The sequence below is a fragment of the Pleuronectes platessa genome, chromosome 1 (genome assembly GCF_947347685.1).
Source record: "Pleuronectes platessa chromosome 1, fPlePla1.1, whole genome shotgun sequence".
Lineage (NCBI taxonomy): Eukaryota > Metazoa > Chordata > Actinopteri > Pleuronectiformes > Pleuronectidae > Pleuronectes > Pleuronectes platessa.
Window position 1 is genome coordinate 23906725 of NC_070626.1, and position 22782 is coordinate 23929506.

Consider the following 22782-nt stretch of genomic DNA (forward strand, 5'->3'; position numbering starts at 1 on the left):
ACGCAAAGCAAGATGTTATCCCATTTAAAGAAAATGTGAAGCGTTTCCATTTTAATCTCCAACACCTTAATCTCAAACATAACTGCTGCCGGCCTTAAAACAAGTCTTCACTTTAACATTCAATGATTTACGGGAGTTTAAAGCCCTTATAAGGATACTATAATAATATAATGAGTAATACCTCAACCGCACACAAACCCTTCACAAATTATTAATATAAATATAGTTTATTGTTAATAATCTGTAAAAACTTGTATATCAGACGTTTCCTTCCCTTTTATTATTCTTTCCAACATCGTGGATCATTGTTAAATCAACATATTTTAGGTAAAAGGAAGAAAAGAAAAACACACAACACTCACAATTAGACAGAAAGGGAGAAACAAGACCAAAACCAATGAACTCCGGTGAGACAGTGGTTTACAAAAAGCTGAGACTGATGAGATGGTGACTGCCCCCCCGCCCTCACAGAAACAGCAAGAGAGCGCGTTAAGCGAAAGCGGTTTGATTTCAAGCTGCTCAGTGAAAGGCGTGCTGCAGCCGGCTGAAGCTGAATCAAGGCCACTGGAGGAGCTCGCTTAACAACTGCTTTTCTCTCCCAGAGCCCTGAATGCATCATCGGGGAGTTGTTTGTCTCTGGCTCCAGATCAGCACAGTTGTGCGTCTCCCGGTGCTGAAGATATTCACCGGCTGACAGGCTGCAGCGAGCAGACCCGGTCAGACACTGGGTCAACTGGTGGGCAGATCAATCTGCTTTCTCTACATCTCAATTCTGTCCGTGTCCAGAATCTGACTTCTTGGACTTTATCGACTGTGAATTTATGCACAACACATTTATGCTTTAAACAAGATGTCTGTTCGGCACAGTCACTCTTAATCTTTTGTTTAGTTCATTAAAGTGAGTGATAGAAGTTCACACAGGATTTATTTGGTCAGATTTTCATCAGACAGGAAATCTCACAAATTTCGAGAAAATTGGGTGTGGACATCGTCTGAGTCAGACACATTCACAACAGGAAATCGTCATCAACGTGCCCACTCGCTTTGCACGTCTGAGAGCAGCTTTATTAAGAAACTCTATCCATCCAAACACAATTAACACCAATATAAACATGGTATTTTATTATATGAAAACATTAGACATTGATAAAATAAAATAACGAATAAAAAACAAAGAGAAATCGCGGACAACAGATATAAAAGGTTTGCAGTGAGAGTGACCGCTGATGTGGGACCAGCAGAACCCTCTGAGCAGCATGATCTCCGACTAAAGGTGTGAACGCAGTCAGGGAAGTTTGTACGACAATGGCGTCACACATGTTCACAAATTTGTCATCTTACACACCCACACTCAAAAGTTTGAGCAGCACATGGAGCATAAGGACCGCGCAGACTCATGTGGCCGAGCAGATGTGGAAGGAAACAGTCGAGGAGTTACCAAAAAAACATCTGAGTGATTTGTACCAGTGTTGATTTCCTTCCATCAAGTTTGAGTCTTAGCTTTTTACAGCTGGTAACCCCCCCCCAAAGGTGAAACCAATTTATCTTGATCGCCTCCTCCATGGTAGTGGACGGGCCATGCACCAAACTTAGCTCAACTGGGCAGGACTTCAACACCACAGCTCCACACCACAGCTCCACACCACGATCACTACTGAGCAGACTCTGGATCCACATGAGGGCAAAAGCCGAAGATGGTGGAAAATATATCCAAGTCAATCATGTCGGGAGGCGTGGTTCATCTTTATATTCTGTGTCAATGGTTAGAACATATTTAGATGAATTATTCTGTGAGTAATGCTCATGTTTGACCGTGAGCATCTTAAGAACAGAGACAAACAACAACAAAAGACAAATTAACAGTTGCACAAACACTTCAATTCAGTCTTTTCGAAAAACAACACCTTTTTCCGTTTTTGTTTTTTTTTAATTTTAAATGAATTTCTAAAATATGTGACGATACAACAGATGAGTCATTTCAACAGGATTGTAAGGAAACAAAAACAGAATAATTCCCGGTTCAACCTGTGGCCGGATGAACTCGATTCTTTTGTGCTACATTCTGGACGATTATACCTTTTGGTTCCTTCTCGCACACATTTGTTCTCAGAAATGTTTCCGAGACAAAGCGACAAAACATCCTGGCACAAAGAAAATCAACGCAAATTATAATCATCGATATTGCATCCTCTGACTCGTGTGGATTTTTTGTGTGGATATATTTGATTGTACGGATGCAGTTAAACAATTTTTCATACAAAATACAAACAATTACATCAATATGAATATAAAAGCCCCCCCATTGCCCACAAGGAATGAAAAAGACTCAAAAGGAGCAAAAGAAATAATAATATAGAAAATAATTAAATACCAAAAATAATAAATGAAGTATTTTTAATGGAATATAACTAATAACATGAAGATGAACATAACCATAACATGCAACTATAAACTGAAAGCTAAGATAGGATATAGGGTCAAGGTTTAAAAAGAATAGTAAACACAGTTCATAGGAAAAACTAATGTGAAAGGAATGTGATATATATATTTTTTAATATTGCATTCTTCTGGATTACATAGAAAGTGCTTAGCAACATCGTCTCTTTGCTTGCAGGGAAAATGATATATATATATTTCCCATTGTTCAGTCCACATAAATGAGAGCCAAACATTTTCGGCAGTGCACTTTGAAGGATCAGGTAGAGACGCTGCTGGATCTATTGGGCTTTTCATTTAGATTTTCTTAGTTATTTGTATATTTCCATCCAATCAGATGTTTTGTGAATCGCTGTGTCATCACCTCTGAGAACAGAGCAGTGTGTTCCACTCGCCACAGTGTCCTTTTGACAAAGGAGTTTTATCTCTGATCCATCATGTAGTAAAACATGATCTTCAAGTGCATTAGTGACCTTATGCAAATTAAACTTTATGAGGCTTAAAAAAATAGGTCCTTGTTTCCCTTGTTAATGTTGATTTCACTGCGATGGTGTTAAAATCTTACGACTGTCTCTTTATAACTAAACTGTATTACATTCAACGCATGTTTAATGTGTGTGTTGTGTGTAATAACTTGCTGTAGATGTGGTTTAAGAGGAAAGAGGTGAACCTCAAAGAGCTCTGAGTTTAGCCAGAAGAGCCTCTACATCCGACTCCCCGTTGGTGCCGCAGCTGCCGACTGGAGCACCGGTGGAGGACGTCTGGAGGACTGGAGCCTCTGCTTCAACATACATCTCCCTCTCAGTCACTTTAACTGTCTGTCTCTCCACCACCCGCTCTCTGTCCAGCCCGTAGCCAGGACCCGGGGTGTGTCTGTATCTGCGGCCCGGCTCCGTACAGGCCGCGGCCCTCGACCTGGCAGCGGAGGGATGACCCTGAGGCTCGGCAGGTGGCCCCTTGGCAGGCGGAGCTTCCTGCAGAATGTTGCCCAGGTTCACATCCTGCCGAACGCGAGACCTTTGAACAGGCGCCTTGTTTTCTGTGAGTGAGAAACAGACGAGAGAGGTGAGCGCAGGAAGAAGCTGATGTGTTACTGACTCGTTAGACAAACGGAGGCAAGGGAGTTAATCAGATAACAGATTCAATTACATGCAAGTTGGAGAGTAGGAGGAAGGTTAACAAAAAAGAATAAGCAAGTGAATGAAGAGAAAATGTACTGCAGCAAACATGATATAATGAAACAACATGGGAAAGTAACATGAAGCACTTTAGTGAGGATGTGCAAACACAGAACGTACAGTGAGTCGACACACGTTGATGAGGAGGACACATTATCTGCAGCTGAACGTGTTGGCGACCAGCTCCACATGATGAAACGGATGTGGCTGATCAAAATGTCGCCCTACTCCAATCTCCCAGTCCTTTTTCCCTTTACCCTCCCACCCAGCTCCACCTCCCCGGATTCCACCATCATCATCCATTCTCCTTCCTCCGCTTTTCATCTCAGCTCTGTGCTCGTACAGAAGTCCTCTTCATCTTTCTTATTTCTCTTACCCTCAACTCCCCCGCTCCCACCCGCCCGTCCGCCGCTCTCCTCAGCCTCCCGCCCACACCCCTCTGGCTCCCGACTTAAAACATACACCCAGGCCGACAGTGAAACAGAGCGACGGCCCAGATCAGACCTGCGTTCTGAATTATAATCCCTCTGAGTAGATCTTAGACTTCATCATCAGTATGTGCGCGGTGGAAGGAGAGGCTGAATCCATATTCATGTGACCTTGAGCGTGAGGCTGAGAGGAGTGGCGCGAGGAAAGACACCACCGCATTTAAAGTTTCCTGAGCCTGAAATGTCTGGCAAACAGGAGTCAAACACAGCAGAGCAGAACAGAGCGACCCGCTCTGTCAGCCAATCGGTAATGAGTTTGGAGCGTGGCCAGTCAGTCATGACAGTGTGTTTTATGGGCCGCGCTGACAAATGACAAGGAACGTCCCTGAACACAACCTCTGACAAATAAATAAGGATAAAGGGAGGAAAGAGAGCAGACAAGAAGGAACTGACTTCAAATTAAGCAAAGAAACACAACGGCCTCACAGACAGGAAGTGCACACACATACACACATTGAGACACAGACACACACGCTATAATAAGATAGGAAAATAAGGCAGTCTGTATTTTAAAAGGACGAAATTAGTGGTGTGTTTTCTTACTGCTGTGACTGAACATTCACCGCAGCTGAAAATCCAAGTCTCCTGTAATTATCTCACCCTTTCAGCTTTCTCTTCCTGTTTGTTGCTTCACAATTGTAAAAAAAAAAGAAGACAATTACTCCCCACCGTGGTTCCTCCTGCTTCACACTCCCTTATCATGTCCCGCTCCTCTCTCCTCCGTCTAAGAACCTGTCATCTAACCCCCCATGTCTGTTTCCTTTCTGCTCCATCACATCCACAAACACACATTTCGTTCACAAACAACACACCCACGGATTAACGGCTGATGTTGGGAAAATTATCAATCGTGGTATCAGCAATTTGCATTTTAATATCTTGTTTACACTTCTGTTGAAATTCTAAACTGATGCCATTTCTGTCATCGACGAGATAGAGAACACGCAAGTGGGAACTGTCTGATTTCAAACACGCAACTCTTTAAATTCATATTTATTTCTGAGATCATTAGCAGGGTTAATCATTTGAACATGTTCTGCTCTGCATTAAATCCTAATTATATATATATATAAATATATATAAAGAGAGAAATACAGAGTACTACCTCAATGTCTAGACTTCAAAAAGAGATAAAAAAAAGAAAACACACTTCAATAAGACCTCTTATCTAAAAATGCATTTCTTTTCTTCCTAACAGGGCTCTGCCCTTTAGTGGTGAACATGATCAAAGTGTTGGCAAGTTCAGTTTCTCCTCACTCTGCCTGTGACACCTAGCTGCCCCTTCCTTTGAAGCCCTGCTAGCTTCTCAACGGACGCCTTCGTCCAAGTTGTTAAACATGTCTGGGAGATGTAAAACACGTCTCATCTCAAGAGCTGGTCCTTTAACCAACAACTGACACAGGGTTTTATAGGAGAACGAGTCAAGTGGAATTTTAATCGAAATATCTGCTCTGGTTCATGATCAGGAATCTGAAGACAAGGCTGGTGTCATTTACAGAACACCTGCTGCGACGTTGGGGCTGTGCACTTATCCCTCTGAGACGATTCGACATGGGTGCACATATGTGATATGCATCCGATATGGAGATCATAGAAACACAAAGAATCAGTAAATTGTAATGCAGCTTTTGTTCAAATTAAGGGTTTTGTTATTGCAAATGAATGAAGTTGTTTGCAGATGATGACATTAATATGCGGCATGAAAAAACCACTGACATAACTTCCTCACCATCAGTGGTCACAGTGCTCCAGCAATTTAGAATCGCAATCAGATAACCTTGTAGGAATCATGATGTCACAGAACACCCACAAATCAGAACTCATTTAAGGCAGTTTCTCATTTCCATTCCATTATCCGTTTCCCCTTTGACAATGAAGAAGTAACACCTCTTTGGACGGACTCCAAGAAAGATGAAGATTCACTTTGATTTTGGCAACAAGAGGCTATTTGATTGATTTCAAGGTCATTGTCCTCCATCTACATCTGGCTTTATAAACAACACTAAATGGTTACATGTCCTTGTAAATAAAACAACTTATTGTTTCAGGTTTTTCCTTTGACCTTGGGAGGTCAGAGACAAGTAGCTGAAGTTCACTGGCTTTGTTGTTAGCTTGCTTCAGGTCGGCTGCAGGCTACAAACCTGTCAGCACGTCCTTGTTCTTGTATTTCTTGTTTCTTCCCGTTTTCTCAAGAACGAGTTGTTCTCATGCGTCTTTTCCCGATTTGTTTTGCATATTACATCTATTTGTCAAATTCCTGCTATGAATATATATTTTAACTTTTTTCTATCCACTGCTGGAAGTCTTGATAAATATATGTATAGAATTTGGGAAATATATGGAGAGACAGAGAATGTAATCTTCACAACCTAATTTGACAGTAGTCTATTGGAAAATTGCCTCTGTCCAATATTAGAAGGTTGTTTTCTTATTCTATTTGCACACAGCATCAGAAAGGAGTTCACATTTCTTTGTGTACGATAATTTGCTCAGCTTATATTTGCTGCTTCAACTGACGCCGATGAGCTTTTTCTCATCTTTCCCCCTCCGCCCCTCCCCTGCTCTCTTGAAGTTTGAAGATGTTAGCAGGCAGGCAGGCAGGCCGAGGCAGGGAGCCTCAGCAGAGACGCACAAAGTGAAGTCTAGACTGCAGCAGGGCTCGCTTGTCTTCTTCTTTCCCCGACTGTTACAGATACACTGAACTGCCACCATTGTGGTGACAATGAACTCATCTACATGAAGAGCCGTTAAAAGATTGGAGCAAAACAGTTGGCACATGAGAAAGCCTGGAGATTGGTATTTTCCTACGTCTGAAAAAATAACACAACAAAAAATAACACAATGCGCTTTTGCTAAACTACCGGTCTATCACAGCCCTCTGTCTGCCGCTGTCCTTTACTTTGCTGGAATGCACAGCGGAGAAGAAAAACAGGGATAAAAGAGCTGGCAGACTGAGCTTGTTGTGTCTCTTCTCGCTCTCTGCTCTGCTGTAAAATGTGCCTTTAAACTGTCTCTCAGCTCACCAGCCACTGACACTGGGTTTTCGTGGAGTATAACAGAAGCAAATTCTCAAACAAAACAGACTAATCACTGCTCTGAATGGTTTTAGAGACAGGAATTTTCAGATGGAGCTATGTCGGTTTAATACATTTCTGATAGGATGGCATTTTTCCGGAATGCAAAAGGCCCCGTCCAATGGGAAAAAACAGAGCAGAGATCCCCCCCCCCCCCCTGCAAATAGCTGCAGAGAGGAATTCACATTTTCTCTTGTCAGATCGTTTGGCACATTTCCATTTGCCACTTCAAATACAGATTCAGATGAGCCTTTCCTCTCATCTCCCACTCCCACTCTCCTCTCCACTCTTATGAAGTTTGCCGTATTTGATCACTTTAAGAAGAGAGTAGTTATGCACACTCGCAAAAAAACACAGAAAGTGAAGTGACTTATTCTCTCTGCGGAGTGACTGACACAACAAGTTGAAGTTAGTAAGATCAAACACATGCTTCTGCAGCTGCCATGAATCACAACACAGCTTGCAGGGTTGGCAGTTCACTGCATGTTCATGACGACTATTTACCCGTTTCTTTTTTTGCATCTGCAAGTGCAACATCAGTTTACTGCATAAGGTTAGCTCCATGTTTACACATTTTATGCAAAATGTTTAACTAGGGCCAATCCATTGATTTATTGGATTACTGATTCATTTATCAATGGTTTCTTTTCGATTCGTTGTTAAGACATCGTGAATTGTAGAAGAAATGCTCTTTTGCTGTGTGTTGAAATGTGGATGTCTCAGTGGTCTGCATCAGAGAGGCAGCAGAGCAGAGATGAGAGAATAAAGAGAAGGGTTTACAGTTTTATAGGCTTCAAATTGCTCCAGTATAGTCTCCAGTGTTTCAGAAGTGAGTAAAGACTGATGTTGGCATAACTGAGACACAAGTGACACCAGAGCTCAAAAGTCCATAGCTCCTATAAGGGTTAGGTCCGGAGGTCTGAATTTTTCACTCTGGTGCATTTGATATGATTTCAAAGGTGTATGGTAATTTTCATAGTTCCAGCATGAAGTATTTCTAAATCATTTTTATTCAAATATGAGCTTTTGTGAGAAGAACAAGATATTTTTTTAGGCATGTGTGCACTGTTTAGGTTTTGTTTTGGCGCCATTAAACTGGATGCTACCTTTCACCTGATGTTTTATGCATGTATTTGGTGTTCTTCTCTTATAAGCTTTTTATTTTGAGAAAAAGGTGAATATAAAATTTGGTGACAATCCTGTCGTGAAAATCTGATATTATGACACATGACCTGTATACACACACATGCAAGCACAAGAAAAACAAGTCTGATTTCCATTATGTTTTTTGGAGATAGCGTTTCGAATAATGATAATTTGTCAGTCAAAATGCAAAGAAACATGTCCTTTACAAAATCCCAGAGGTCAACTTGGCATCTACTACAATAAGGCTGGGCAATTCTTGTTTAAAAGACAGAGAAAAGCTGAAATTGCTGACATGTGAGAGGCTGAGCCAACAACATACTGGGGGGGGGGGGGGGGGGGGGGGGGGACAGACAACAAACAACCCTCAGAACCTCCTCCCCTCCACTGGACAGCTGTACAGTGCCACTGAGGTCATACTCCAGATGCAAAACAGTCCCATCATTTTGTCTCTGTGAGCATGAGAGCGTGAGTACAGTGCTGTGGAAAACGGCCATTTGATGGGTTTGTGCTCAGGCAGAGGGAAGCTGCGTTTAGAGAGCTTGAAAGTGTATGGTGTCATAAATGTGTGTGATGCATCAATGTCCCTGAGTGAGTCTTTTAAAAGCTAAAAGCTAGTAGGCAGCTTGTTAGTTTGCCCGTGTGCATTAGGCCGGGCGTAATTAAATATCATTACCTGGCAACACACCAGTCATTGACGGTTTGTCCCTTGCTCGTGCATCGTGGTTCACTGTGTGTGTACGTGTAGAGCAGCTTGTCGAGCTTCTCCGCCGCACAGGAAAAGCAGCAGACAGGATTAAAAACAAGGACAGGCGGCTGGAAGGGAAAGGAGAGGGGAAGGAAGGAGGACGGCAGTGGAAGAAAGGGCGTGAAGAAGGAGATGATGACAAGACAGACGGAATAAACAGCTCAAGACAGTGGCGTGACACAGAGTCAATGAGTGTGATTTGGACAGGAGTACAGGAAACAGGGTTTACGCGATATTCATTTTGTAGGATTGGGCGAACAGTGCAAATTTATCGATACTGCTGAAAGCCACGAAGATGCAATCGCACAAATCTGCAGAGCCACTCTGATTTGAAATGTGGAGTCGTGTGGCGACACCCGAGGGCGTGACAGATAGGAAGGCGAGAGGATTTAACTAGGTAACATTGAGTTAGATTATTTTATTACCCATCGCTATTGACGCGGATCACCTGCGAGGTGGAAAGACAGAGGGAGGAATAAGAAGAGACAAGAGGATAAGATATAAGGTGTGTGGCTACTTTGTGGGAAGAGCACTTAGCACAGTCCCAGTGGGTAAAGTCAGCAAACCAGCACTGTTAGACGTAAAGCCCGACCTGCTCTCTCTGGTTCAGGTGTGATTTTATTTCCGATCCCTCCCAAATACAAACAAAAACTCAAATCTTTTTTGGAACACATAATAATTTATCATAGTGTTCGTTGAAAAGCAACATAATTTGGAAGCTATCTGTATTACTTTAGTTTTGCTCCATGTTGCATACGACGTCTTCTTGCTCCCAAATGGACGTTGTTTTTGTAGGTCAAGATAGCAGCTGGTTGTGTAGTTGGGGTTGTGAAGTAATTTATTGATCATTGAATCAACCAAAAGACATTATATGTATATATATACTGTATATATATAGATGTGTGTTGAATTGTCTTTAAACTCAGAAGAGATTGAAAAAACTAAATACAATAATCTGATATTAAATTCAGCTGTAGGATGCTGTGATGAGAACTGTCAGTTTTTTAAGGGAAATCTATTATAATACGTATAATCAGTTATTCAAATAATAAATAAAACATCTGTAATACAATAATTTGCAGCTCTAGAGTTAGGTATTCTGCTGAGACATGATAAATTAATGCGAGTTTCGATTTATTTTTTAATTAGTTTAATAATAAGTAATTAATTTAATTTCTTCAGGAAAAACAATTAAGAATTAAAGAAAATTACAAAAACATCTCTTTTCTAACTTACATAATTGAATTTATTGATGGAGATGAGAACAGTGCTGGCCCCTCTCAGTCCCCGCTTCTCATGTGCTATTTGAGGGGAGCTCACACGATTGGAAAGACTTTAATTGGTTTTATGATGCTTAGGAAATAAAAGCTGCCTGTTATTTTAAGTGTACAAATACTATAAGCTGAAAAAAAAGCACTAAAATCGGGATAAAGACATCCTTAGCGGTAATCTATGGACACAGCAAGTGAAGCCTGGATAACAACCAGAGTATTTCAAAAGAGAAAATGGGGGCAGTTCCTTGACATTAATAGGCCACGACTCACCTGTAAAGAAAACCATGGTCAACATCCCTGTAAATAGCTGGACATGGCAATGGTCTGTGCACAAGCACAAAGCAGAGCCTTAAAAAGACATGACAACACATTTCATCTGCAATTCATAAGCAGACGTGATTGAGTAATATTAAAATCCAGTCAACAAGCAGTTGGTCGGGGTGTTGTGGAGGTTCTACTGCTTAAAACCAAAAAGGGCAACGTAGAAAGAGCTGAGCTGGCTGTCCCTCAAGTCCTCTGCCCCTCAGTGTGAACCCCTGCCACTGTGAGCTGCAGCCAAGCATGACATTGCGTTAGCACGCCTTGGTAAGTCGAACAATGCCTCAAAAGTGAGCCTGGTTCCCTGCCACTAGTATTTCTACCCTGCACACACTACTGGCTCCCACTGCACAATATGCTCTATTGAGAATAGAATTAAAATAAAACAAGCTTCTGTTTTGATTGACCACAAGAATCCCGTTCATGAGGTTTTACAAAGCATCGCACATCGACTACATTGTTGTGAAAAAAGAGTGACTGACAGAGAGAGAGCATGGACATACTTGAAGGTTTGATTGTTGCTGGTGGAGCAAACACAGGGATATCTGATGTAATTAGCTAATTATTCATATAATCATTATAGCATAACAGCTACAATGTGTCAGTGCCCAACTGATTTAATAGACTGAAAAAAGGCTGTTAGAAATGGTGAAAATGTACAAAAACAATAACCTCAACTGAAGACAAAAGATGGTTTGTACCAAATTTAGCATTGAGCAAATTTACATTTGTTGTCACTGGGCAGGTGAACAGAATAAACAGAGCAAATCCATAATATCCATATTCACTAAAAATGAAGCAGCTTGTATGTCTCTGCGTGTGCCTGCCAGTGTGTGCGTGTGTGTGCATGGCAACGCACAATGACGTTGGGGTGAGGCTGGCTAAGGCCGGAGATACGCAGTTGATCAGAGGATTCCCCTAAAGGGCACATCAGAGATATCCGGCTGTAACCAATTCCCGTATTTGCATGATGTAAACAATAAACATGGCGACACTCGAGGAGGTTACTAGTTTGTTCATTCTGAGGTGAGGGCAGAAAAATAAACAGCGGTGCTGGCGTAGATGGTGTGTAAGGCCGTTAAATCAAACGAGGCGTGACAATGGCGACTATGTTTCTCTCGTTCTGCCAATGTGAGAAATTGATGATGAAAAACACCACCAGTACTTTCAACATTTCAGGCATTTGCTTCACTTTCTGGAGTCTACTTCAATGTTTGTATACAATTTTAAGATATATTAATTGTAGATATACACAGAGAGAATTGGTTGTTGATTCTATTGTCCTGAAAAATCCATTATTTGTTGGACCATTCTTTGTGTAATATATAGAAAACAGATATATTCCCACTCCTGGCCTAACTGTGGCTTTGAGGGGAAAAGGAATAAAGTTAAATTAATGTTTGTTACCAGCTTAGAAATAACATCTTCCAGAAATAATGACTTTCCACACTTTCAACTGCACTGCTATATAATGAAAATAGCTCCAGAGGAAAAAAAAAAGAACAACAACAACATGATGTTTAGTGTTGTAAATTACCCATTTCAAGCCTTTTGGTTTTTACTATCTATTACTAACTCTGTAAGTTGTTAAATTGTATTCATTTACCTAAAGACTTGCTGTATTTTGAGACCACAGTCAGCAATAACACAAATATGCAATTTGTAACACAATGTGGTAAAGCATGCAAAATATCATCTACCACTATATAAACAAACCTGTCTGCCTGAACAACAAAGGGAAAATACACCTGGCAGATGGTTTTAGTAACCTGGGCTCTTACTCCTACTTTACTCTCATTATAGCAACATGCAGGGTAATGGACTGAGAATGTTTCCTCATACAGGGACAGCAGCACGTCCTGCATGGTGTCTGTGTTTCTCTGTCTTCCACACCCAATCGCGCACACACATAAAAGCAGACATCAGACACAAACACAGCGAGACAACCTGACAGACACACCTCACTGCAGAGAAGTAAACACACACATAGACACAATTGTTTTTTTTTTTTAATAAGCCCCAGCCTTTCCACTGTTACAGGTGTACACAGTATACACCGCTGCCTCTGGCATGAATTAAACATGTCTCGGTTCCAGGCTCAGCTACCTGGTTGTTTTGTGTGTGGTAACCTCTGTTAAATATCCCCAGCAGTCTTAGTCTAATGCATATGTATTTTGCCTGAGTGGCTTCAAACTAACTAAGGGTTTCTATCACTGCTTTCACAAGTGGTGTACACCTGTCACACCTGGAGAAGAAAATATTGATCCTTCACACGCCTCCAGACATGAAGCTGAAACAGACTCGCAAATGTATTCACAGATAGACAGGCGGACAAGAGCGCACATTTCCTCTGTTTGCTTGCAATCAGTCAGTCGCATGGACTGGCTGACTCAAAAGAAGTTATGTGACAGCTTCTGTCTTTTGCAGACTCTGGTAGACGACAGAACACCCAGTCAACAACAACCATAATCCGTCTGTATGCATAACACATTTAAGTCATCATATTTCTGATGAATTCTTGTGCAATGCAGAACTGAAAACACAAAATCTTAATCAGCTGTACTTGCCATGTATGTCTACAAATACTAGGAATTTGGTCTTAATTGCACAAGACATACAGCAAAATGAGACTGCAAAAAACCTGACATACTGAAATAAAAAAACCTGAAATACTATGTGAAACTGCAATGGTTCAGAATGACAGCAGTGGATTTGTATAATTTACAGTAAACACAATTTACATTTCTTGTTATCAAGTTTTTTGGCTTCTTTCTGTGTATCTACAATTAATGAGTCCAATCCTTAAATGGCGAGTGTGTGTGACACACTGAAAATCACAGCTGCAGACCAATTAGTCGCACACACACTATATTTTTCTAAGCTTCTTGTTCCAAAAACTAGAAGTCATGGTTCCAAAAAAGAAAAGAAATCTGTAAACTTATTTTTCTGATAGCAAATGATATGAGAGTTAATTCTGCAGAAGGCCACACCCGACAGTGACGAATGAAGTCACTCACGGAGCGGCGGCGTTACAGAGCGTCAAGTCTCTCCTCTTACAAACTCTCTTTGACAAGTGCGGACAGTGGCGTGCACAGAGCCCACACAGTGACAGCAGACGAGTTTCAGTTAAGCTCATCCTCAAGTCAGTTAGTTACAGCTCATACGACGAATCACCAGCATGTTTGTTATTCTAACCAGCGATGGCAACAAAAAAAAAAATGCAGCTCTTCTCCACTCAGTTGCCAATGCTAACTTTGTAAAGCCGTACCAAACTCCCATCCCCGATGCCATCGTCTAACACAATGTTTAACTGTACACATCATATAAAACCAATTCAGTTGACTTCATCTGACAAAATCTGGATGGGTGTGTAATCTTGTTTACTTATTGATCAGACAGCTGCTGATATGAAGGAACACTTTTATATTTCAAGCTGTTTCATTAAGATTGTGTTCTTAAATTGCTGCTTGTGTGATGACAACATTTAACATTAAATACAAAATCGGGATTCTTGTTGTAAACAGACCAACTCAACACGCAGTTGGTCATTTAGAGACATAAAGGAAAACCACTTGACATTCATTAACACCCATGAATGCAACACAAGATAAAATCAGCCTCTCTCTGAAATATTAGGAGGTAATTAAATAGTTCTCCCTCCAACAGAGGACTTGTCTTTCTTCTGGTCTCTTGCAGTCACTCTGAGGTGTTTCTTTCTTGCTATTGTTTCTACTGCCAGCTGAGGGGTTGTGTTTAACACTCAGGCGGACTCTGACAGCTCTCAATATGCAGGGCCACTCCTGCCAAACAGACTTATGAATTCCAAACAGCCCGGAGTCATGCTCCATATTTCATTCAAGTTGAATATTTAAAAAGATCAACCCACTCAAAACCCTATAAAACCTATCGTTCTGGGGCCTTGTGTCCTAAAAATAAAATCGCATCTGCCATATTGCATTACAGACAGCCACATCAGCCTCCATCTCTTAACCATTTCCCCCTCTCTGTTCGCCCCTCTCTGTTCCCCCCTCTCTCTGACAAAACCCATCTGGTAACCAGCCTGTCTCCATCAACACAAGATATTTTTTTTTCTCTCTCTCTCTCTCTAAAACAACTGCACACTTCTCGCTGCAGCCTTTATCTCATTCTGCTCCTCTCTCTCCCTCGCTGTCTAGAACTCACTCTTTTTTCCCCTCCTCACTGATACTGTAACTCTCGCCCCTCGGCCGTCTTTCAGCCTCATCTCTTCTCAGGTGATCACACAGACGACCAGGTAGAAGAGCGTGTTTTCCTCTATAATGCTAAATGGTTCCTTACTTCTCACTTCATAAAGTGAGCAAAATTTAATTAAATGAAAACCCATGTGAGATTTGACAAAATGCAGCTAAATTAGTGTAGATACACTGCAATACAGCCGGCTTCTGACAGCCCAGCCTCAGTCAGATCAAAGTGATCCAGACTCTAATTTAGAAAAAGAAAAAGTCAACATGGACTCATCAAAGTGTGAGAAACGGAGAGCGCAGCGAGAGAGAGGACGTGCGATGTGAGCTTCGCCTTCACAGAGCCTATAGAAGCCCTGGAGCTTTTGCACGGCTATAAAATAACAGTAACATATTTCAATTTTAAGTATTAATTTATCTATAACTATATATATAGATAAATTATATCTTAAGCTAAATTTGAGCATATCCATAGCACTTATTTGCCTCAGTTAAGTAAACACGTGGGTTTTATCAGAAAATATTGCATAAATGTGAGTCTTGAGAAAAAAATGAGCCTAATCTTATAATAAATAAACTTCAGACTATTGAAATGAAGGAGGTTCAGATATCTATCTATCCATCCATCTATCCTGTTTATATTTTATTTTGTGTACTAATTGAAATGTACAATATGCAAATTGTATCCTTCCACTTGATTTCAGATATTATCTTTAATGAATAAACTTGACACACATACGCAGAAACCTGTGAGCAGCAGCGTCTGCACACACCCACCAGTTGGCAGCAAAGAAATTAGATCAAATCAACCCATGCTAGAATCAAAACAAACACAAGGCGGTGAAATGAAGAGTGATGGTGACATTAAATAAATATCATTACCAGAAAATTGGTAGATTTTTACTCCAATGTAGGACACATCTTAGTGTTTTTATTTCCCCAACAGACTTTGCCAAATTAAAGGCAAATAACTAGATATGTGAACAAAATACATCAAGGAGAAAACCCTGCAAGTCAACGGAGCAGCAGAGAACAGCAAACATGTGCATGCAGTATAAAGACTGGCATGTTTTTCTTGTTTTCTAACTGTTTGCGTAAACCTTACACTGCAGCTGCCTCAAAGTACAACACAGATGTGATTGTGGCTTTTTCTGTGGAACCGAGTGAACTAGTTAAGTGGAGACAAATTAGGATTTTTTGGCTTCACTAATTAGAAAAGACAGCAGCAAGCCTAAATCTAGATTTAAAAAACAAGCCATTAGGAAATGATGGGTCATGTCACAGGCAGTACATGCTTCTCTGCAGTTCATAGGCTGGGGGGCTCTTGGGGCGTATTGTGGTGTGTGTGCACGCAAACACAAACACATGCACACAAACACACACAAATTAGGTAATTCCTAAGTGACATGTTGCCCCAGAGAAAATCAAGACTCTGTAAGGTGTCTGGTCTGTCTATTTCTTCTCAGCAACTCGAGTCTGTGACTCATCAGTGAGAAGAAAGCAAAGATCGCATGGTACCAGTACGGGGCTTTGGGGTAATATTGCTTTGCTCTCCTGAAACCATTGGAGCTCACTGACATATCAATGCAATTAGAATCATGGTTGTGTCCCAGTGAAGGTCAGCTCGCACCACTCAGACTAACACAGGGAGAAACAAAGAGACAGTACGGGAGTAAAAGAGCAAGGGAGGCAGTCAGAGAGGAAACAAATTAAGTGACAGGGTAGCTTGGCTGAGCTTAGCTCAGCCTCTGTCCATGGGCCTCTTCCTCTAACTCTCACACTGGCCTGGCAATTAAAAATACATGCATCAATGGTCTACACAACTCTCTGGAGAGCATATAATAATGTATTTACACAAGACACACGCAAGTAAATTGACGCAGCAATGCGACAGAGTGTGTGCAGCCAAGTGCATGCCTATTTCAGAGTTATTTTGCTCTTAGAACTGATGTCTGGCCAGCCTTGTTCCATTCAATGAACCTCTAATCAATGCAGCAGACAAATGATGTGGCAAAAATGGAGGTTACACACATCATGGCTCAGGGGAACGCATTAACCCAATCACCTCGAAAGGTATGGATCTGCCCAAAGAAAGCTGTAGTTCATCTCTATACCTTGATTCTACCGCAAGACAGACATCAGTCGGCCAAGGACGGCTGTGTTGATGAGATTGGACAATATTGATTCTAATCAATAGAGGGCTGAACCGAAGAGTGTGCCCTCTCCAGATGAAGAAACACATTTAAATTATGAAGCTCCGTTATGCAGCGGGTAGCAGTTAGTAAACATCTAGGGGATAACTTACAAGCTGCCTGGGACCTCTAGCAGCGACCTCAGTGCATAGGTATGTGTGTTTGTGTGTAGGTGTAGGCAATAACTGATTATTTTAGTTTGTATTTTTAACGTCCAAGTGTGTACAATTACTCCACCACTGTTACAGCACATGTGTGTAATATCTGTGCATGCATTGATGGTTATGCACAAAAGCATCTTTAACAGATCTGGCCTGAGGGAGAGCCCAGTGCTTTACTGTAAGTGTGTCATCCATCTCATTCCTTTTGAGAGCACCCACGGGGCCCATAGCATCCATGCTCCCCTCAGACAGGTTCTACTGTATGTCTCGACAGTCCACAGAGTCAGCAGCAGTGTGGACAATAGAATAGATTAATATTGTAAATGGCAAGCAGAGCAACACTGCAAAATGGGTTTCAACGCGGTTCAAGATTTGACTGTGACCAAGAGCTGCTCTTATAGGAATATAAACGTGCACATACCCAAACGCAGCTGCATCATTAATGACAAAATCACAAAGTACTAGCCTTGTACACAAGTAATTGGTTTCGCTAGTTCATGTCAGCCTTGACCTATGGACACGTGGGGCAGATGAGGAGCGGAGGTGTTTGTTTTGTAGGTTAGTCTTTTTTCTTTTTACATGGTTGTGCTCAAAATGAACATTTACAGCCTTCTTCTGGTTAAAAACCTTGAACGAAACGACGAAGTAAACACACACAGACACACTAGGTGTTGCGTCTCACCAACTAGAATCAATGTGCCGCGCTTAATGTCTAAGATACAGCTGCATTGATTCAAACTGCTTGAAACCGAACAAAGCTGAAACGTTGCAGGCATTTGTGAAAAGCTCGATATGACAGATACCTTTTCTTAAGCAGGTAATAATGTCTTTTAGTGCGTGTGTTTTTCTCCCCTGTATCGGCCAGTCTTATCAGCTCAGTGAAAGTGCAGATCATGAGTTAACCGTCCCTTGCACAAAATAAAAAAATAAAAAAAATGCATTCGGCTGCCCCGTGCATTGTTAAATTGGCAGGGGATTTTGAAGAGAATCCCAAGTAGATACCAGCTCTGAGTATTATATGATATTATTAGAATTTAGTAAATGCAATGCAAATAGTTGTAGTTAAGTATGAACACTATGCAAAACGTCATCGTTACATGTAGCATTGAGCTACTCAAAGAGGCCATTTTTAACTGCTACAAAAATGAGATGAAAATGGAGCTCAACTGTCCACCTGAATATGTTATTAAGTTTCAACCACACAGCGCTGTCTCACATCGTCTACTTTGTTTATACATTCAACAAGAGGTATTCCAAAAATTACTACAATGGCAATAAGTAGAGCTCATAACTCCTCCAAGGCCCAACAGTCCCAATTAAATTTAACCAAACTGCACCAAGTCCCCTAAATATGCCAGATTTTTTCATCAAGATATATGTTCTATTCCCAAGGAAATGGTGGGATTAAACAAAACACAATTATTTCTTGGAATCATTAATTCCAAGAAAGGGTTTTTGTGACTTGAAGAGACTAAAGTAAAATGGAAGCACTGAATCAAATTGTGTTTGATTACTTCCTTAAAACATACTTTGATCAAGATGTATATTAAATAAGCTGTATTAAGCACAGTAGAGCCATTTATTCAACGTAGCCAGTTGTATGAAATAACATCTAGATATGTATCTGTTTTCTTTAGTCAGCCAATGAGAGGAACAATGGCTCAGTGTGACACATCAGAGCATACAGGAGCGCCTGTGGCACAATCCTACTTGTAATTATCACAGCACCAATCAGCAAACACTGAACAAGACAAACACAGGAACAAAGAAAAGACCATGAGGGAAACAAACAAGTAAATAACTTCAGAAAAAGACGCACCACGACAGCGTGTAACATCCTCTGTCTGAGAACAATCAGGGACGCTTTGGTGCCGTCGGTGGCATTGATCAGGCAGCAGATATAAAACAGAGGGCGAGAGAGCTGGGCACTGTATGTACATGGGTGTGTGGCTCCTGACTGCTTCGGAAACTTAGATAAACGACAGCGACTTTCAGCTATAACTGCCTCATTAGGATTTAGCAGAGAGAGGTAGACTAGCCAGGAAGGTCACTTTAATAAACGGCAAAAAATACATATCATATCTTTACCACAAAAACAACAGCAATAATCACCTCAGAAAAAAAACAACTCTCTCTACACCCACTGAGAAAATGCAGGTATTTATGTGGTGGGAAATGTGTTTTGCATAAATAAAGTCAATAATGACGGATAATGACTAGTGCAAAAGGATATGAGGATACAGGACAGAGGTATGAAGCGAGGTGTTTATCACTGAAAGCCCTGCCCAGCCTTGTTAAAGACAACAAGACACATAAATAGATGTAAAAACCGACCCCAGCAGAAGCAATTATGCAAAACTGCAGAGGAATTGGTTACACTGCTGCTATCGGATGGAAAGAGAGCGCAAGTATCACACAACAGGCAACACATGCTTATAGGAACGGTCTGATGGAAGTAAATGTTGTCGATTCTAAAAAAAATTCAAAATAAGATACACTGGCTGTAATAAGTACTCATTAGCACCTTAATGCAGTTTCTGAAAAGTGAAATTCAAAAACTTGTTTGTCAGCTGTATAGATTTTACGATCATACACCTAACTGTGACAGACTGATCACCCAGCACTCAACTCATTTAATTCTTGGCAAGATAAAACGTTCATTCAGCTGAGATAATGACTTCGTTGAGACTTTGTCAATGTCGAGATTAGTCTGTGAAGCTACACAGTCGATTGCAAACCCATGAGCATAGTCTTCCTTCTGCGTTGTATTTTGTCTACCAGTTAACTGATGTGTATCAATCCACAGGCAGACACCCCTCATCAGTCAAGGAAATCATCTGAAGGCAAGATTCCTGAAATAAGCAATGCCTCCCACATATGCAAATGCAGTAAACAGACTATGTACAAGAGTTAGAGTAATGAAACGTCTACATGTGGGAGAGAGAGAGAGAGAATGAGAGAGAAAGAACACAAAAGTAACAACAAAGTATAGGCAAAAGTTAGCCTAGAACAAGGCTGGAAACTCAAACACGATTGTAATTACAGCAGTCTCTTCAGCGATTCTAGTCTAAGACTCTGGGTGTGCACAAATCAGGTTTGTTTTGTAGTGACTTCATATCTGCCAAAACACTTGGCGAGGAGGCCAAGCTTACATTGTTATTGGAATTGCTCGAGTCTGGACATAATCAGACATCTCTAAACCAAGAAGGACGATAACAGGAGAATAACCAGACTACATATTTGGTAAGATCTTTGGGTTTAATCCTGGTGTATGGCATACCCACATTTAGCACCGGTCTGCAACCACAATCTTGTTTTGCAGCTTTAGATGGGTGATGATAAAAAACTATTTTACGTGGGTTAATAATTATGCTAACATAATGCCAAATTCACCAGATTGGCAAAGAAAGAAAAAGGATAATAACAATAGTGACACATTAATACTGGCTATATAGATTTTTTTCTTTAAAATTATGTGAGAAAGACTGGGAAATTGTGTAGAGAAAAAGTGCAGAAATAATTCATGTTTAAATATAGTTACTTGTTACAATTAATTACTTGTTACAATTAACTGGGCCAGAGAATGTTTTGATTAAGGGAAACAAGTATGTTGGCAGGTGGCTAATGATCTGAGGTAGATGAGTTACCAAAGAGCTAAAAGTTGGAGCATGACAGATTTTATGTTTGTGTGTGTGTGTCTGGGGGGGGGGTATGAAAAATCTACATTGGACATTTTAATTACCTAAAATTAGAGTCAGCATTGGTTAAAAAAAAATCCCAAATCTTTTTCGCTAAACATATCAAGTGATTCTTAACGTTTCTGTTAGATTTGAGTGTTTAAAAATCACTACATGCAAAAAACGAGATACTTCACTTCACTATGTGTGAAAGACTTAATCACAACAAAATGACTGAGAAGATTATGAAACACTTTTGCAACTGACACTATTTTTGATTACAGACCTCACTGATTATGATGTTGGAGGCTTTACAGATGAGATCTCTCTTTCCATATCTCTCCCTCATTAAGGGAAAAGCTACAGATATCTGAATGAAACTGGTTGTAATCACCAAGGTCTATTCTGATACTCAGCAGAGTGCAGTAACACACACAGCCTCACAAAGAGATATATCTGGAGCAGAACTGGTGCAATCAACACTAACACCTACTGCAACAGGCTGCTTTGTGGTGTCGGATGGCGACTACTAAAGCTTCAGTGCTATAGGTGGGTGGACAGAGAGAGATGATCTTTGTAAGGCTCATGTTTCCCACTCAGCATGTACACAGTCACTGCTGTGGACAAAACACTGAGGACACAGAGAAGAAAACAAAGCCAAAGGAAAATGGAGGGCTAGAGTAAAGAATTGCCTTTATTCCTTTTTTCCCCTCCATCACCATCACATATCCCTGACATGTGGCAAGGGGGGGGGGGGGGGTGCCGGCATGACAAATAACACCTGATCACACATGTAAATTTAAATGTAAAGATGTGTTAATTATTGCAGGCGTATATACAAACTCACGTACGTCCTAGTACATAAATCAATTTTACCGCTCACCATAGCAACAGGAACATGACAACTGGTGACTGGTCCGCAGCTCAGGCTTACAAATCCTTTCAACTCAGCTACCTGCATGTTATTGTAATTTGATCATTTCAACGGTCTGCTGTGCCCATGTATTAGCAAGGAGGCCCCAAGACACAGAGGCCGGCGCATTCACACGTCATGCTAATGTCTCCTCCTCTGTGACTCCTGATTTAAAACGCTGGTGGGATTTCATACTGGAGGACTGTGACGAATCCTGACAACATCTACCTTGTTACTACTCCTCCTCCCTGCTTCCCTCACCCACCTTCTGTCACGCAGAAGGCGTTTCTGTGGCAAGCGGACAAAGCACCTTTGTGGCAGAGGCTTTGGCATCCGTCTACACTGGGAACAAGGAGCAGAACATTTATTCCTCATCATGTGCCTTGTGGACTACAGATGGCTGGATGGGAGGTGTAGAACTGGTTGAAGGGATGCACAGTAGATTGTGTTAAATATCCAAAATTGCAATTTGAGTTTAGTTTTTAAATCAGAGGAGCCTCAATTTGAATAATAGCATACATTATTAAGCGTGTAGAGCTACAGGATATAGCCAGGGCCTGCTGATTTCCTGCAAATTTGTATTCATTTATCATCCCACTCCACATACTGACAGCGGTGAGGAATGATTGTACACAACACGTACAAAAGGAATGCATGACAAACAGTAGGGCGCACAAGGAGAGAGCATGAATACACAACGAGGATAAAATGAACAAGCTAAAAGGTTTGAAACGGATGAACGGGAGAGGAGAGAAGAGGGAAAAACTACAAAACCAGAAAAAGCACAGGCAAGGAGAGGGGGATTTATTTTCACCTGTCAACAGCACTTAAGGCCATAAACACATACAAAGCTTCTGCCTTCAGGGCATTGGGACAATATTGGTCAGAGTGTGTGTTTGTGTGTGATGGATGACCCCCCATAGTTATGTAGTTTGTCATCAGGGTGTTGACATAACACAA

General features: G+C 41.0%; 1 protein-coding gene across 2 annotated transcripts in view; it reads right to left on the reverse strand.

Annotated features, from left to right (window-relative positions):
• Positions 1–1253: 1253 nt before the first annotated feature.
• Positions 1254–22782, reverse strand: part of LOC128444067 (protein diaphanous homolog 3) — a 144640-nt gene continuing 123111 nt past the window's right edge. For both annotated transcript variants that reach the window (XM_053426375.1, XM_053426367.1), the window contains one exon: positions 1254–3475. In XM_053426375.1, the coding sequence (XP_053282350.1) occupies positions 3108–3475 (368 nt within the window). In that variant the 3' untranslated portion in view covers positions 1254–3107. The remainder of the gene's footprint in view (positions 3476–22782) is intronic.